This window comes from Coffea eugenioides, chromosome 8 (genome assembly GCF_003713205.1).
Source record: "Coffea eugenioides isolate CCC68of chromosome 8, Ceug_1.0, whole genome shotgun sequence".
Classification (NCBI taxonomy): Eukaryota; Viridiplantae; Streptophyta; class Magnoliopsida; order Gentianales; family Rubiaceae; genus Coffea; species Coffea eugenioides.
In genome coordinates, this window is record NC_040042.1 from 3,134,952 (window position 1) to 3,153,037 (window position 18,086).

Here is an 18,086-nt window from a genome sequence, read left to right on the forward strand (position 1 = left end):
TTTGGTTAGAGATAATACATAAACCCAATTTGGTTTGTCCTACTTCTGCTTGTACAACCTGCATTAACAATGGTTTGTCTAGTAAATATAGCGAATATTGGTTGTACACCCAAGTTTATTATACGACTCTTTTTGTGTGATAGGTATCCCCCAATTTGTTCTTTCCTTTCCAAATTTGCCAATGTTTCAATTCACATTGCATATGATATGAGATCATTCATCATTGACTAGTATAATTACTTTGTGCTAATAAACCTATAATGTGTATCACTATTTCTTAAAAACATTTTTACACTGAAATTAAAATTAAAAATTAAAAATTCTTCTATTATTGGTAACTAAAATTAAGGAATGCCCACTTAGAACAATATTCACCAATCATTTTCTTCATCTCCAATTATTGTACGTGTTAAAATTATCTTCAATTATTATATTCTTATGCGTGATAATTAAAGCTAACTATATTTTATACACATATTGGTTTGGAAGAAAATCACAATTAATAAGAAGACAAAAGGTTATAAACAATTAATGAGAAAACAAAAGGTTAAATTGATGATTAAATTCATTATATTATGTCATATTGACTAAGAAAAGTTCAAAAAAAAAATTATCCATAATTATAAAAAATATAACAGAAAAGGTTAAAAACTTCTGAAATCGATAAAAATGTATCCAAATCATAATGTTTTAATGTGTATTCTGCTCAGGTTTTGTTGTATACACTGGTTTGATACAGCATAGAAAATTTTCTTTTCTTACTGTCGCAATCTAAGTAAAATATGCAGCAACTTACTTTAGATACGATAATCTTCCATTTTCAGAGTTCAATAAACTTTTAATTGTTTTGTATATAATAAACATTTTCTACAACTAGCAATTGTTTAATTTTGTTTATTATATGGTTTCTTAGTCAATATTATATCAACAACTTAGGTTAAATATGATAATCTTCCATTTTTAGAGTTTTTATAATATAGAATGCACAACAAACTTTTAATTATTTTGTACACAATAAACATTTTATACTATTATCAATTGCTAATTTTGTTCATTATATAGTTTCTTAGTTTATATTATACCAATAATCAAAATTTTTGTGCAAAAATTTAATATATTAAAAGTTTCATACCTTGAAAGAATATATATTCACGTGCAAAGCACGCGAGGTATTACTAGTTGTTTTAACATGTCACTTGTCAATAATCAAATTACCTGTTCCCTTTTGGCAGTTTAGTTCTGTATCTCAGTTGCCCATGTCTGCTTCACATCCATCCACGGTGCAATTCGACAGGTGGAATTCCCCAGAGATGGGTGAACTTCTTAGCCTGAAGATCCTAGCTCTCGATGGTAACCTGCCTACAGGTTCCATACCGAGAGAAATTGGAAATCTGACTGTGCTGGAGGAGCTGTTTCTTACCCTAAACAACCCGACGGGCATGATGAGCTGGCCAACTATATCTTTGCCATACGATAAGATTAAATGGATAGTCATTATGGAGAATGAGCACTCTATGTACTTTGTAGCAAAAGAACTGAAGTTATGAAGAATAAACTGAAGTTGTTAGGAGTCACTATATTGTTTACTACTAAATCTTGATAAATTCTTCTTACGGAAGACTGACTCATAATTGGCTTCTAAATTTCGTGCAATAATTCAAGACTACAGTTTTATTTGGCAGGTACAATCCCTCAAGAGATTGGTAATCTTTATAACCTGAAGCTATTAATAAGAAAAAAAAAAGCATGATGATTCTTTATTGTGAGTGTAAGCAAAAATTGATCTTAATTTTTGTGATACCAATATTGCCCTTAACACTAATAAATGGATAGATTACATTGCATTTCCTTAATAATTTATAAGAGTTATACTAATAGTTACAAAGAAACATTTCTTAAATTGTGGTGATTCCCATGAATGAAACAAAAAAAAAAAAGCAACCAATTCATTTCATTTTATCAATAATTAATATCAATTATGCCAACAATTACAAGAATGAAAAACATTCCCTTGAGTTATAGTGAATTAAATTGAAAAAAAAGAAGAACAAATTTAATTTATAAATTATTAAAAGAATATGGTGAAACTTAGTGGTTAATAGTGTAAGCAAAAAATGATATTAGTTTATGTGATGCCAAAATTACACTCCTCTCTAATAAATGGACAAATTGAGTTGCATTTCATCATTAATAAATACTATCAAACATGCTAGAAATTTACAAAATGAAAAATTCCTACTATTCTACTTACCAAAAGAAAGAAGAACAAATATTATTTACAATAAACAAGTTTAGATACTTCAAACATGAAACAAAACATAATAATTTGGTACTATGAATCTCTCAAAAAACTACCTTGAGTTTTTTGAGTTTTTGGATAAAGTAAATTAAGCTTTAAGAGCACCTTTTTAATATGCTTATATAAGTTTTGAGCCAAAAAATTTTAATACAAAAAAAATAGAAAATGGAGTACCAAGGTAGGCAAAGAGTTTTATGTTGGGAATTTATTTATTTAAATTGCAATGAAGATTAAATTTAATGAACTTCATCAATCATATTCTTGTAACAACTAATAGTATTAAACTACAATTAATGAATATTATATTCATTAATACCAATCATAATAATAATTGCAAAGCTGAGAGACATCCCTTTGAGTTATGGTTAATTAAGCCAAATTTTTTTTTTTTATAAAATATCAATTTCAAGGAGTACTTCAAAAGTGAATAAAAATATATCCGAGTTCAAATTGACTATTATGTAATAAATAACCTTAATGTCTTACAATTTTTAATCATATAAACTCGATAACCATAAAACGTGGTATCAATGAGAACTACTAATAAGTTTCACCAAATCAAAACATTTCTCTTCAAAGTTAAGCTATTTAACTTTGAACAATGGAATTTCAATATATTTAGATACTATTATAATAACAATAGCACTGTAGATCATTTGATCATCCCCGTTGGCAAATAATAATAATAATTAGAAAATCTCACTAAAACTAATAAACGTTTCATAGAATGACTTAAAGGGGAGCAACAAATTATTCAAAAAATTAAAAATTTAAACTCAAATGTCATAAAAAAGAACATTTAGGTCATCTCAATTTAACCAAAGACAAAAATATTAATACTATTACAAAATAAAAGTGCTCTTGGAACAAAGAATAATTTATTGCTTGTGTATTTGTATTGGTTAGAGCAAACTAAGCTCAGAAAAAATATAAAATAATATAAATATTAAGTATCACATTTTTTGTCTCAATTACATTTATTCCTAATACTAGTAAATGCTGTTGATACTAGCAGTGAAGTGGAACTGGTATTCATTTTCCAGCATAATTAATTGAAAAGTTAAAAGATGATATTTATGCAGGCAACCAAGATCCGATCTTGACGATAAGATTTAGCAACATGTGGGTAATCAAGAACGATTGGTTGGCTTTTTGTTTGATTAACATAAGGGTTAGCAAATGTTTAAGTTCTACTGTGTTAAAAACCAGAATATGAAGAACGGATCTCTAATCAACTTCCTTCTTTGAAATTAAGAAAGTTAGTTTTTAATAGATAAGATTTGAACTCTTATATTCCTTAGCAAATTCCTCTCTATTTGAGCACGACATCATTTGATCAAAAGAAAAACAGAATAATAAGATTAATAAAGTACAACCCCATTTTAGTTGCAAAAGCAACACAATTATCTATATATCTACCACTCATTTTAAAAAGAGGTGTGCTGGCAGCGGGTTAAAGCCTAAAGGGTGCGCTAGTAGGTGAAAAACACCACTTTTTTGACATTTGAGGGTAATTTATGGATTTCTCGATTGCTTTCTGCATTTCATTCATAATTTTGTATTTTTTTTCCAAATTTGGCTGCTCTCTTGTACCCTTGATAGAATAAGAGTAAATTGCATCAAATGTCATTAAATTATTCACTTGTACTACTTTTGGTCACTAAATTAATTCCTTAGCCGAAAATATTGCTAAACTAACAAAATTATATATGTTTTTAGTTATTCTGTCTAGCTAATTCAATGGTCAAAACAAATAGAATGGCTATCACGTGGCTTGCACGTGTGCTTTTGAAAAATTAGGGGCAAAGTCATCAAAATAGCTTTGGTTGAAAACTGTCTTCATAAACAGCCCTTGAACGTTACAGACAATTTCATTTACCAAACCTAAGGCCCAATGCTGTTATCAATTTCTGCCCAAATCTCAAGATCAAGATGCAAGGAACCGACTCCGACTTTGCTGCTGAATGAGACTGGTAGAGAATAGCATTTTGCTATCGCAACTGGAATGAGCTGGCTCCAACTCACTATTGTCATCTTCGCATTATTTTGAACACCCACAATTGCATCAGCGGAGTCTTACCCAACTCACAACTTGTGATTAATTTATTGATCTCCTTCAATTTGGTTTTTAGCTCTTTTGTCCAGAAGGACGTTTTCAAGGATGATTCTTGTAAGCTCGAGGCATCTTGTGATTAATTTACTGATCTTCTTCGTCTGGCTTTCTAGCTCTTCTGTCCTAAAGGACACTGTTGGGCAATAGTGGTAAACTATACTGTTATCGATGAAAACGAGGGAAAAAAAGAAAGAAAGAAAGAAGTGAGATGATAGATTAAATTGGTGATCACGAGCTGCTAGCACTAACTAGGGTGCCATATTTATAACGAGTTGTTGATAAATTTTATTCAACTCCGTACGATTACATGTGATCGTGTTTTGTAATTTGAACTTAATCAAGTTATTACTAGTTAATTGGAAAATCCTAATTTGATTTTGATTTGGAAAAGAAAACAAAATTTTTGACAGTAGCGGAAGCCGGTAAAAACCTCCTGCATATTACATTGAATAATGCTTATATGTCAAATTAAAGTAAATATATCAAATAAAAAATGGGAATTTCTAAAAAGAAACCATGAATATAATATTTGGAAGTTATTAACCGATAAAAAAGAATAGTAAAACCTGGCAATTCACGAAAAATTGCTTTCGCAAGTTATACTTTTTAAACAGAAACTTAAATTTGTTATCATAGACACCTCAAGCTGAGAAATTGATTTGTTAGTATGAGAGCAAGACTCTAACTATTTCATAGATGCTTTATCATCAATTGGTATAAGATTCTAGCTTATAAGATGCTCTGATCACATTCCGACCAAATCAATTGTCGTTTGTTTGTGTACTACTTTCTTGCAAGTATACAAGCTATTGGATCCTAGGTTTTGCACTTTTCACAAATATTTGTGACTAATTAACGTATACCAAACCTTCTTTTGGTCATTAATCACGCAGCTGTTAGACTGCAAGTTCAATTTGAATTACCTTGTATTATATGATAGTACAGAGTGTAAAGCATTGGTGAGATAATTATTGCTCATCTAATTGTTTCCTTTTTTCAATGGTCAACATCAAGTCTTTTGTGAGATTGCGAAAATGTTCATCCTCAACTCTGTCACTATTACTGTCGACAATGTGATCATACCTTTTCATCCTTATTCCACTTTTAAAATGTTTCTTTTTGTGTTAATTTTTAGTTATTGTTTCTTTCAAATTGGTATTGATTTACCAAGGTATTATGGACCAAATGATGAAAATGAGTTGCATTTGATGATAAAAAAATTTAAGTCGTTAAAAGGAAAAAAAAATGTTAGTAAATCTAATGAGCTGAAACCTATCAATGTCTAGAATAGGGGTGGCAATTCAGGTCCAAATCAGGTTGGCGGGTCGGGTCTGACCCGACCCGTCAGAAAATCTGTTGACCCGAACCCGTCAACCCGTGACGGGTCAGGTATACTGACCCGAACCCGAAAATTTCAGGTTGACGGGTTGGCGGGTCGACTCGAAATGACCCGAAACTTAATTTTAATTTATTAATTTATCACTGTAATTTCTAATAAAATTAATTTCTCACAAAACTAATTACATAATCAAGTAATAAAAATTTAAATAAATAATTCCAAACCAAATCTAAAATAAATTAAACACCGTAAAAGTGTTTTATCCCAAACAAAATATAAAATAAGTTAAAACAGTATAAAAGTAAAAAATAATATAATATATTATTTGTCCAAATATAATAATTTCAACTTTACACAAATTAAATAAATTCATTTAGGATTAAGTAATTAATGCCTTTGAAAAAAAAAACTTAGTTTAGTTAGATAAAATTATTTTTATGTTTATTAAATTATTTTTAATTCATAAACGGGTCATATCGGTTCATATCAGGTCACCAAAGGTTGACCCGAAATCGACCTGTTTTCTTTTCGGGTTCATCGGGTTCAACCCGATTCTGATCCGAATTCTCGAAACCTCAACCCAAACCCATTAATTTCGTGTTAGGTTCGTGTCGTGTTTTCAGGTCGTGTCGAAAATTGCCACCCCTAGTCTAAAACACCGACTAGTTGGAAAATAATCACCCTTTAGAGGAAATTCTTGGTGGAATGAAAGAAGTAAAGCAAAGTAAGTACTTAAGTGTGCATTTTGAGTGATTTAAATATGTTTTATTATTTATTTTTGATGTATTTTATTCATTTTTATAACTAATTAACTAGGTTTTTAGTGAATTATGCATTTTGTGATTCAAAGTATAAAAATTGCATTTTTATGTGTTCAGAGTATAAAAATAGGATTCCTTTTCACTCTGGTTAGTTAGATTAGCTGGAGAAGATGCAGGAGCAGTTGCTGCAACTTTGTAACAGTTCTTAACTACATATGAAAGTAATATCATTTCGCCAAAAAAAAAAAAAAAAAGTAATCACCCTTTAGTGCAAGCCATGAAGGGAACCTCAATAAGTTAAATCTAAAACAGAAATAAAAAATGCATAGCCACATTTGGGTTAGTGATTAAAATTTTTTTCTTACAATGCCGTCATCATACATTTTAATGACTCTATTACATTCCAAACATGAACGCACTCTTAAAAATAATTGGCCTTTTTACGTGATTGGACTTTGAGATCTTGGTTTTGAAGTAGAATTCTTTATGGAGTAGGAATTGACTTCCAAAAGTTTTAGGATTTATGCAGAAATATATGGTTTAGTTGAAATAAATTTCTGTTAGTCATGTAGGACTCTAACTTTTATCATGCATGAACGACACCACGTATTAATGCATGAACGACACTACGTCATTATTCTATTGCCATAATTTACACAAGTTTCTGGCCAATTATCAAAAAACAGGGACACCAGTTGCCCCTAGTAGTTACGTCAGACATTATCCGAACTGAAAATCACAATGCGCTCAAAACTGTAGCATGTTTACGATGCATATGTCAACTTGAGGATTATTAATTGTCAGGAAAAGCGTAATTAATACATTCCATGTCTTTTTTCCGACTGAACGTCAAAATATTTCCTTCATCTCTCTCAAATTGTTGCTTTTCTGAGCCAATCTTGAGTAAAATTAATGGATAAACGTATAACACTAACCAGAGAAGACAGTGATGAGAACTATTCGGGATATACACCAAACCACCACCAAAAAAAAAAAAAAAAACAACGGCAGCTCGAAGCAATCAATGAAAAAACAACGGCCTTTATACTAATTGCAGTGTCTTTATAATAATGTCCAACCGCGTTTAACTTTATTCCTTCCCCTCGTAAAGAACCCACAGTTGAAAGATGCTCCTTTATCTTATACTAATTGCAGTATCTTCTTAATAGCTTCCATGATTTTGTATTTCGGCAGGTAATGCAGCTTCGTCTTTCACAATCACGTTGCCGTCCATCTTCTTGTCTTCGGTTTCTTGCTTTAGTTTCTTCTAATCGGTTAATTCTTTCTTTTTCTGTTTGATGCGGATTTTCTTTTTGATAAATACTGCACCATATAGCATCAAAGTTCATCAGCTTATGTTTCTATAACCTACTCTTCCTTCTTCCTTTCAAGATACTACAAGTGGACTGTCCTATAAACAAGAAGCCGCCTTCCCCGACATTCTCAAGCTAGAAAGAAAGACTGAAAATGGCAGAAACAGTACTCTCTTTTGTGCTGGATCAACTCTCAACTTTTCTGCGCGAGGGACGACTATTGGGAGGGCTTCGGCAAGAGGTCCAATTCATCAGGGATGAGTTGGGGCACATGAGAGCTTTCCTGAGAGAGGCAGAAGCAAAAGAAGAAGAAGCTCAACCCAGGCTCCAAGAATGGATCAAGCAAGTGCGAGAAGCTGCATACGACACTGAAGACATTCTTGATGAATTTGTAGCTCGCTTTGCTCGGCATTGCGCAACAGGATTCTATGGCTCTGTTCGGAGAATTTTCTGCTCCATCAAGAATTTGAGAGCTCGTCATCGAGTTGCTAGCGAAATACAAAGCATCAAGTCCAGAATCAAAAGTATTTCAGAAGGTCATCTAAGATACCAATCCGAATATGGTATCTCTGCCCAAGCGTCCAACTCACTTTCTGCTGTGAACAACACAACATGGCGCTATAGCAGAGATGATGCACTTCTTGTGGAAGAAGATAAATTAGTTGTCATTGGCCAGCCCAAGAAACATCTAATTTCTCAGCTCCTCGAAGGGGATGATCACCAACTAAAAGTTGTTTCAGTGGTTGGTATGGGAGGAATTGGCAAAACTACCCTCGTGAAAAGAGTCCATGAGGATCCTGAAGTCAGAAGGAATTTCCCAGTTCGTGCTTGGGTAACTGTCTCTCAAACATGTGACTTTCAGTACCTCCTGCAAGACTTGATTCGGCAGTTACACGAGGAAGGGAAGAAACCAGTCCCACAATCGATAGAGTCTATGACCGCCACTGGGCTGAAAAAATTTGTCAAAGATTTTCTTCAACAAGCTGGAAGGTATGCAATTGTTTTTGATGATGTATGGGACGTGGAATTTTGGAATACCATCAAATTTGCACTGCCTGAGAGTAGCCACGGCAACCGTGTCATGCTAACAACTCGAAAAGCTGATGTAGCCTCTGCCACTTGCATTGAATCTCGGGGTATTGTCTACAGAATGGAGCCCCTATCTATTGAGGATTCGTGGACCCTGTTTTGCAACAAGATCTTTAATGGAGATAATTGCCCTGGCCATTTGATGGATGTTGCCAAAGGTGTATTGGATAAATGTGAGGGCTTGCCCCTTGCGATTCTTGCAATCAGTGGGCTTTTGGCTTCGAAAGATGTAAACAGAACAGAGGAATGGGAGATGGTTCAACGCAGTCTTGGGGGTGAATTAGAAGGCACTGGTAAGCTGGACAGAGTTAAAAAGATACTCTCTCTTAGTTATAGTGATTTGCCTTGGCATCTAAAGACATGTCTGTTGTACACAAGTATCTACCCAGAGGATTATGAAATAGAATGCTATAGACTAGTCAATTTGTGGATTGCTGAAAGGTTTGTAGAATGGAGAGAAAGAATGAGTATTGAAGATGTAGCCTTGGGTTATCTCAGTGAACTCGTCAATAGAAGCCTAATTCAAGTGACTGGTGTGTTTTATGAAGGAACACCCGGCACTTGTCGAATCCATGACCTATTGAGAGAAGTCATTCTTCTCAAGTCAAGGGAACAAAACCTGGTCACAGCAACTACTGGACAACGAATGATGTGGCCGTCCGAGAAGGTACGCCGTCTAGTACTCCATACTAGTAGCAGTAACAACACCCAGCACCACCAACAAAGACACAATGATTGCTTTGACCACCTTCGGTCGTTCATTACAGTTGGATCCATGGACCCGCTAATATCCAAAACATTGTTACCTGAAATTTCAAGGAGTAGTAAGCTGTTAAAGGTTTTGGATTTGGCAGGTCAAGAGAACCTGGAGGAAATACCAAATGAGATTTTCAAGATGTTTCATCTCAAGCATCTGAACCTATATGGTACAAGAGTGGAAAGAGTCCCAAAAGCCATTGGGAAACTTCAACATTTGGAGTATCTGAATTTGGGAAACACTGGAGTTAGGGAATTACCCATGGAAATCCTAAAGTTGCAAAAACTTCGATTTCTCAGAGTATATCAACCAGTTGATCCTTCAGATTGTGACTATGGAGGTCACGGATTTAAAGCTCCATCGAATATGGGAGGGCTTCTTGCCCTAGAAATATTAAACCGCATAGATGCAAGCAGTGGATCTATAATAGTTGAAGAGATAGGAAAGTTGACCCAATTAAAAGAGTTATATATTACAGAGTTCAGAAGAGAAGATGGAAAAGTGCTCTGTTCCACCCTTGCCAACCTTGCCAGTCTTCATAGACTAAGCATTGAATCAATTGGAAATGGTGATGATAATGAGATAATTGATCTAGATCATCATCATCCTTCTCTTTCTTCTTCTTCTTCTTCTTGTTCGTTTCTTCAATCTCTTCGTATGCTGATTTTGCATGGCCGCTTAGAAAAGATGCCACAATGTGTAGCTCGTCTTCACGGTTTGGTAAGAATAGATTTGAATTGGAGCAGGTTAAGGGGTAAGGAGGATCCGCTTGAATCCCTCCAACATTTGCCCAATTTGGGTGAAATTAACTTCTGTGGATCTTACCAGGGAGAAGGGTTGTGCTTCAAGGCTGGAGGTTCCTAAAGCTAAAGCGGTTGCACTTAAAGAGAATGGAAGGGTTGAGATGGATGAGAGTGGAGGAAGGTGCATTGCCTCACCTCCAAAAACTATTCCTGCAACAACTTCCATTACTAGAGGAATTGCCTATGGGTATTCAGCATTTGATCGAGCTTCAACGGCTGAATTTGTATGAGATGAGTTCTCAATTGAGAGAGAAGCTATTAGAGAATCAGAAGGAAGAAAGTGAAGATTACACAAGAATCGCACACATTCCTGAAATTCTCATTGGTTACTATACAGATGATAGGAAATGGAGACGCCGCAGCCTGTGGGATGAGAAGAAGAAAACATATAATCTTTCCTAGCAAGCAGCAGTAGCAGTAGCAACAGCAACCGTGGCTTCCCTTTCTCTGGTTTGCTTGCCCTCCCTGTTGTGAAATGTGGACAACATTGCCTCTTCTTTTTTTTTTTTTTCTGTGTCTTACCTTATTTATTGTATATTGCGTGATGGTGTTAACGACTTGATGTAATGTATATTACTATTTTATTTTTTTGTTTCTTATTTTTTTAAGTGATTTAGCAAATAATCAAGAGGTAGGCAGGTTAGAAATGTATTGATAATATCTGTTAAAAATAATTGAACATATTTCTATAGTTAGGGGAGTTGTTTTGAACTCTATAAATAGAGCAGTTGTGTATGAATCTTAAAAAAAATAAACTCTCGTCCTTAGGTTCTCTTATTTTTTTCTCAATAATTATAACAGTGGCATTAGAATTAGGTTCGTGAGTGAAAACAAAAGTGAATTGTAAGAATTGTATTGGTTAATTATGATAGCCACCAACAACTTTGTGCAACTAACAATTTCTCGCTTTAATGGTCACTATGATCATTGGAGTATGCTAATGAAAAACTTCTTGAAATTCAAGGAGTACTGGCAAGTTGTCAAATCTGAAGTAGTAGAGCCAAAAGTTGGAGTAATATTGTCAGAGGTGCAGAAAATAGAGTTGGAAGCATTGAAACTGAAAGATCTTAAAACCAAGAATTATGTTTTTCAAGCTATTGATCACTTTGGAGACAATTCTTAGCAAAGATACCTCCAAACAGATTTGGAACTCCATGAAAAAGAAGTATCAAGGAAATGCAAAGACAAAGCGGGTGCAGTTTCAACCTCTTCGGACAAAATTTGAGACTTTACACATGAAATCAAGCAAATCGGTCACAGATTATTTGGCAAGAACGATGGCAATCACTAACAAGATAAGGATCCATGGAGAGAATTTAGAGGACGTCACCATTATCGAGAAAATCCTTCAATCGATGACAGCAAAATTTAATTTTGTTGTATGCTCTATAGAGGAAACGAAATATATTGATGCACTTTCAATTGATGAGTTGCAGAACTCTTTGTTGGTTCATGAGCAAAAAATTAACCAGCAAGAGAAAGAGGAACAAGCATTGAAGGATTCAACAGAAAGTCACTCAACATGGAGAGGAGGCAGAGGCAAAGGCAAAGATAGAGGAAGCAATGATCATGGCAATCAACAACAACAATACCAGCATCAAAAAAATCAATTTCAAGGAAGAAGAAGAGGACGAGGAGGCCATCAATCAACAATTCAAAGGCCAAAAGTTAGCAGACAAGTCTAATGTTGAATGTTACAAATGTCATAGGTATGGCCATTATCAGTCAGAATGTCAAACTAATTTGAATAGACAAAATGGAGAAATGTCTAACTTTGCTAAAAACAAAGAAGAAATGTCTCTTTTGATGGTGTATCACATGAGTGAAGAAACTCAACAAGAGATATCGATTGTAGCAACTACATGTGTGGAGATAAAAAGACATTTTCTGGGTTGGACGAGTCATTTCATAATACTGTCAATTTTGGTGATAACTCTACAATTTTCGTTATGAGAAAAGGAAAGGTAACTATCCAAACTAAAGAAAATTCTATTCACACTATCACTGATGTTCTTTTTATTCTAGACTTAAAGAGAAACTTGTTTAGTATGGGCCAGTTGCTAGAAAAGAGTATGAGATTTCTATCAAAGATGGAGTATATCGGGTTCGAGATGCAAAATTGGGCTTAATTGCTCAAATTAAGATGACGACAAATCGTATGTTCCCACTCTATTTGCAGAACTTGACTCATTCATGTTTCTCAGCAAAATCGAAAGATGTGGCATAGTTATAACACTTTCGCTATGGACACCTAAACTTTGGTGGATTAAAGACTTTGCAGTAGAAAAATATGGTAGTTGGTCTACCCTAAAGTTTGTGAAGAGTACGTCGTTAGCAAACAACATTGGAATAATTTTCCTAAAGGAAAATCGTGGAGAGCAAAGAACATATTGGAACCAATTCACTCCAATTTATACGAACCCATAAATCCGCCATCTAATGGTGAAAAATGTTATTTTATAACGTTTATTGATGATTATAGTCGAAAAATTTAGGTCTATTTTTTTGCAGAAAAATCTGAAACATTTTCAACTTTCAAAAATTTCATGACCTCTGTCAAAAAGAAAGCAGGAAAGTCCATAAAAGTTTTTTGCAGTGATCATTGTGAAGAATATAATTCACAAAAATTTATAAATTTATAAATTTTTGTGAGGAGTATAGAATTCATAAGCAACTTACAGCAACTTATACGCCACAACAAAATGGTGTTTCAGGGAGGAAGAATCGTACAATCTTGAACATGGTAAGGACCATTTTGATAAGAAATAGTGTTCCAAAAAGTTTTTGGCCTGAAGCTATCAACTGGAGCATTCATATACTGAACAGAATTTCCACACTTGCTGGTAAAAATATGACACCTGAGGAAGCATGAAGTCGACGGAAACCAACAATGGATCACTTCAGAATTTTTGGATGTATTGTGTATGCTCATATTCCAGATCAAAAGAGGACAAAACTAAATAATAAGGGAGAGAAATGCATTTTTCTTGGTGTTAGTGATCAATCAAAGGTATATAATTTTATAATCCTATCAGTAAGAAAATTGTCATTAGCCGGGATATCATTTTTGATGAGGAAATTTTTTGGCCATGGAGTAGTAATGTTATTAAACAACAAATAGTTGCTGATTTTGATGGAATTGATAAAGAGAACGAGTAGCAGTTGATAGAATAAATTCTATCAGATGGTCTAGATAATGTACCAAGTTTCCAAATAGTAGCAGAAGATGAAGAAGGACCTCAACATATTAGAAAAAGACCTGCATGGATGATCGATTATGAGGTAACTGGAATTGATCAATCTGAGGACCCACTTGTATACTTTGTTCTATTTTTTGATTGTGATCCTACAAGTTTTGAAGATGCTATCAAAGATTTAAAGTGGCAGAAGGCAATGGATGAAGTAATTGCAACTATTGAATGAAATAATACATGGGAGTTAACCGATCTTTCAGAAGGACAAAAATCAATAGGTGTTAAGTGGGTGTATAAGACGAAATTAAAGGAGAATGGAGAAGTTGACAAGTACCAAACACGTTTAGTAGTTAAAGGCTATAAGCAAGAGTTTGGGGTGGATTATGGAGAAATCTTTGCTCCAATCACAAGGTATGACAAGATTAGAATAGTGATTGCATTGGTAGCACAACATTCACGACCTATCTTCCAGTTAGATGTGAAATCAGCTTTTTTACATGATGATCTACAAGAATAAGTATTTATTGTTCAACCCCATGGTTATATGAAGGTTGAAAGTGAACATAAGGTATACAAACTCAAAATGGCATTATACGGGTTAAAACAAACCCTACATGCTTGGTATAGTCGTATAGATGTTTATTTTTCTGTGGGATTTAAAAAATATCCATATGAGCATACACTTTTTTTATAAAAATTGGAGATCGAAATAAATTGCTCATTTTTTGCTTATATGTTGACAACCTTATTTTTACTAGAAATGATAGTGCCATGTTTGAGAAATTTAAAAAAATCTATGATGGCTGAATTTGATATGTCTAATCTTGAAAAGATGCATTATTTTTTGGACATTGAAGTGGTGCAATCTACTGCTGGAATTTTTGTCTCTCAAAGGAAGTATGTGCAAGAAATTCTGAACAGGTTTCAAATGAAGAATTGTAATTCTGTTAGTATGCCAATTGAAGTGGGTTTAAAACTCATCAAAGAACCTGAAGGAAAGAGAATTGATAACAACCTTTACAAGCAAATTGTGGGAAACTTGATGTATTTGACAGCCACTAGACCTGATATTATGCAACCTTTAAATCTTATTAGTAGATACATGGAAAGTCCAAGGGAAACACATCTTCTAGCGGTCAAGAGTATTTTCGATACTTGTAGGGAACCATTGAATATGGGTTATTCTACAAGAATGGCGAAAAATTAGATTTATTTGGTTTTACTGACAATGATTATACAGGCGATTCTAATGATAGAAAGAGTATGTCTGGCTATGTATTCATGATGGGTTCAATAAATATTTCATAGTGTTCAAAAAAATAATTAATTATTACTTTATCAACAACTGAAGCAGAGTACGCAACTACAATGGCCTGTGCCTGTCAAGCAATTTGACTAAGGAATATTCTTAAATAATTACATTTTCAGCAAGAAGGAGTTATTATAATTTACTGTGACAATAGTTCTGCCATCAAACTCATTAAAAATCCAGTTCTACATGGAAGAACCAAACACATAGATGTGAGATTCACTTTCTAAGGGAGTTCACAAGGGATAGAATAATTGATTTTCTCCACTGCAAAAGTGAAGATCAAATTGCTGACATAATGACCAAGCCATTGAACTTATCAACATTGCAGAAACTAAGGAGTTGTTTGGAGTCTGTACAGTTGATAAGTCCTATTAAACTGAATGTTTGAAAACCTTTCAGTTTAAGGGAAGAATTGTTAGAAATATATTTAATTATTTTTTACTTGATCATATTTGTTTATTTTGTTCTACCTAGTTAATGGAATTAGTGGAGTTAGTGGAGTACCTAGTGGAGTTAGTGGGATAATTAATGAAATAGTGAGATAGTTAATGGAATTAGTGAGATAGTTAGTGGAGTTGTTTTGACCTCTATAAATAGAGCAGTTGTGTATGAACCTTAAAAAAAATAAACTCTTATCCTTTACTTCTCTTATTATTTTTCTCAATAATTGTAACAATAACTACCATTTCATTAAAAACTCCAAATAATAACTTTTAAATTTTGGTCAGAGATAATACGTAAACCCAATTTGATTTGTCCTCACTTCTGCTTGTACAACCTACATTAACAATGGTTTGTCTAGTAAATATAGCGAATATTGGATGTACACCCAAGTTTATTATGTGACTCATTTTACGTGATAGGTTTTTCCCAATCTGTTCGTTCCTTTCCAAATTTGCTAATGTTTCAATTCACATTGCATATGGTATGAGATCATTCATCATTGACTAGTATAATTACTTTGTGCTAATAAACCTACAATGTGTATCACTGTTTCTTAAAAACATTTTTACACTGAAATTAAAATTAAAAATTTCTTCTATTATTGGTAATTAAAATTAAGAATTGCCCACTTACAACTATATTCACCAATCATTTTCTTCATCTCCAATTATTGCGCATTTTAAAATTATCTTCAATTATTATATTCTTAGGCGTGATAATTAAAGCTAACTATATTTTATAAACATATTGGTTTAGAATAAAATCACAATTAATAAGAAGACAAAAGATTATAAACAATTAATGAGAAAACAAAAGGTTAAATTGATGATTAAATTCACTATATGGATAATCTAAAGCTATTATAGAGAATAAACACTCTATGAACTTTGTAGCAAAATAACTGAAGTTATGGAGAATAAACTGAAGTTGTTAGAAGTCACTAAACTGTTTAGTACTAAATCTTGATAAATTCTTCTTACAAAAGACTCTGACTCATAATTGGCTTCTAAATTGCATATTCCAATTTCGTGCATCAACTCAAGACTAATATTTTATTTGGCAGGTACAATGCCTCAAGAGATTGGTAATCTTTATAACCTGAAGCTATTGGCCATGGCTAATAACCCGTTAACTAGTGTTCTTCCAGTTTCTATAGGAAACCTTTCTTCTTCTATAGAAGAGATTTATGCAGGTGGCTATAAAATGAAGGGAAGAATTCCAAAACTATTGACAATCTAAGCAATTTGAGAGTGCTAGGTCTACAAGAGAATCTCTTGCCTGATAGTTTGTGTAGCTTACAGTACTTGAATTTATTGCGTCTAATTGGAAATCAATTCCTGCATGTTTAGGTAATCTTACTTCTCTCAGGTATCTTTATCTAGCTTCCAACAGACTTCCCATGTGCCTGACAGTTTGTGGAGCTTCAAAGATCTCTTGGGATTTATTCTATCATCGAATTTCTTGACTGGCTCTCTACCTTCAGAGATTGGACTGTTGAAGGTTGCAACATGGATAGATGTTTTGATGAATCAGTTCGCAAATAACATTCCCAGCAGAATTGGAGATTTAGAAAACGTGAATCCTCTTTCTTTGGCATATAACAACTTTGAAGGTACTATTCCTGAATCAATCAGTAACATGCTAAGTTTGGAATATTTGGACCTATCGTGAACACTTCAATCTCTCAGCTACTTCAATGTCTCTTTCAATTATTTACAGGGGCAAATTCCATCTACCGGCCCTTTCAAGAATTTCACTAGTGAATCTTTTATCTCCACTGCTGCATTATGTGGATCATCTAGGTTTCATGTTCCAGCAAGCCAAACTCCTTCAATTCACAGATCAAGGACAAAGAAAGTGCTTCAAACTAAATTGATAGTGTTTGGAACTTCAGCAATAATTGCTGGTGTAGCCTTCGCATTTTTGTTCGTTAGGTACATAAAGAAGGAGAAGGTTCCTAATGGAACTAATTTGTCCTCCTTGACAGCAAAAGGAAGGATTTCGTATTATGAACTCCTACAAGCAACCAATGGTTATGATGAAAGCAACTTGCTAGGCACGGGAACTTTTGGATCTGTTTACAAAAGGATTCTAGCTAATGGAATATGTGTGGCCATAAAGGTGTTCAATTTATAGTTGGGATATTCATTCAAGAGTTTCACCAGAGAACGTGAAGTCTTACACAGTCTTAGGTACAGAAATCTGACCAAAGTCATCGGTGTATGCTGTAATGATGACTTCAAGGGATTAATACTTGATTACTTGCCCAATGGGAGCCTTGACTTGAGAAGTGGTTGTATTCTTACAACAATTGCTTAAGTATCATCCAAAGAATGAATGTGCTGATAGATGTGGCATCCGCTTTGGAGTACCTCCATCGTAGTTACTCAATTCCCATTGTTCACTGTTATTTGAAGCCAAATAATGTCCTTCTAAATGAAGATATGGTTGCCTGTGTGACTAATTTTAGTGTTCCAAAAATATTGTCTATATTGCACCAGGTAAAGCTCCAATTACTTCCAAATACCTCCATTTTGTTTCTTAGAGATTTAAACTCAAAATTTCTGTTCGAATTGTGTGAAAACTTGATCTATTGGACAATTTCCACTTTAGAGTATTGAATCATGGTTCGAAGACTCGGCCGAGACCGAGACGACTCGGA

General features: G+C 33.7%; 1 protein-coding gene across 1 annotated transcript; it reads left to right on the plus strand.

Annotated features, from left to right (window-relative positions):
• The first annotated feature begins 7,979 nt into the window (after window positions 1-7,979).
• On the plus strand, window positions 7,980-11,597 carry LOC113779518 (disease resistance protein RPM1-like). The gene is made up of 3 exons (XM_027325107.1): window positions 7,980-10,417; window positions 10,500-10,698; window positions 11,439-11,597. Exons 1-3 carry the CDS (start codon window positions 7,980-7,982, stop codon window positions 11,595-11,597), a joined length of 2,796 nt encoding a protein of 931 aa, XP_027180908.1.
• The last annotated feature ends 6,489 nt before the right edge of the window (window positions 11,598-18,086 follow it).

Bases quoted from the DNA above. Each gene is read 5' to 3' on its own strand.
- LOC113779518 (XM_027325107.1), top strand. From the start codon at position 7,980: ATGGCAGAAACAGTACTCTCTTTTGTGCTGGATCAACTCTCAACTTTT. The intron at 10,418-10,499 runs GTTAAGGGGTAA...GGATCTTACCAG, and splicing joins ATAGATTTGAATTGGAGCAG to GGAGAAGGGTTGTGCTTCAA. The intron at 10,699-11,438 runs GTATGAGATGAG...TTGAAATTCAAG, and splicing joins GAGCTTCAACGGCTGAATTT to GAGTACTGGCAAGTTGTCAA.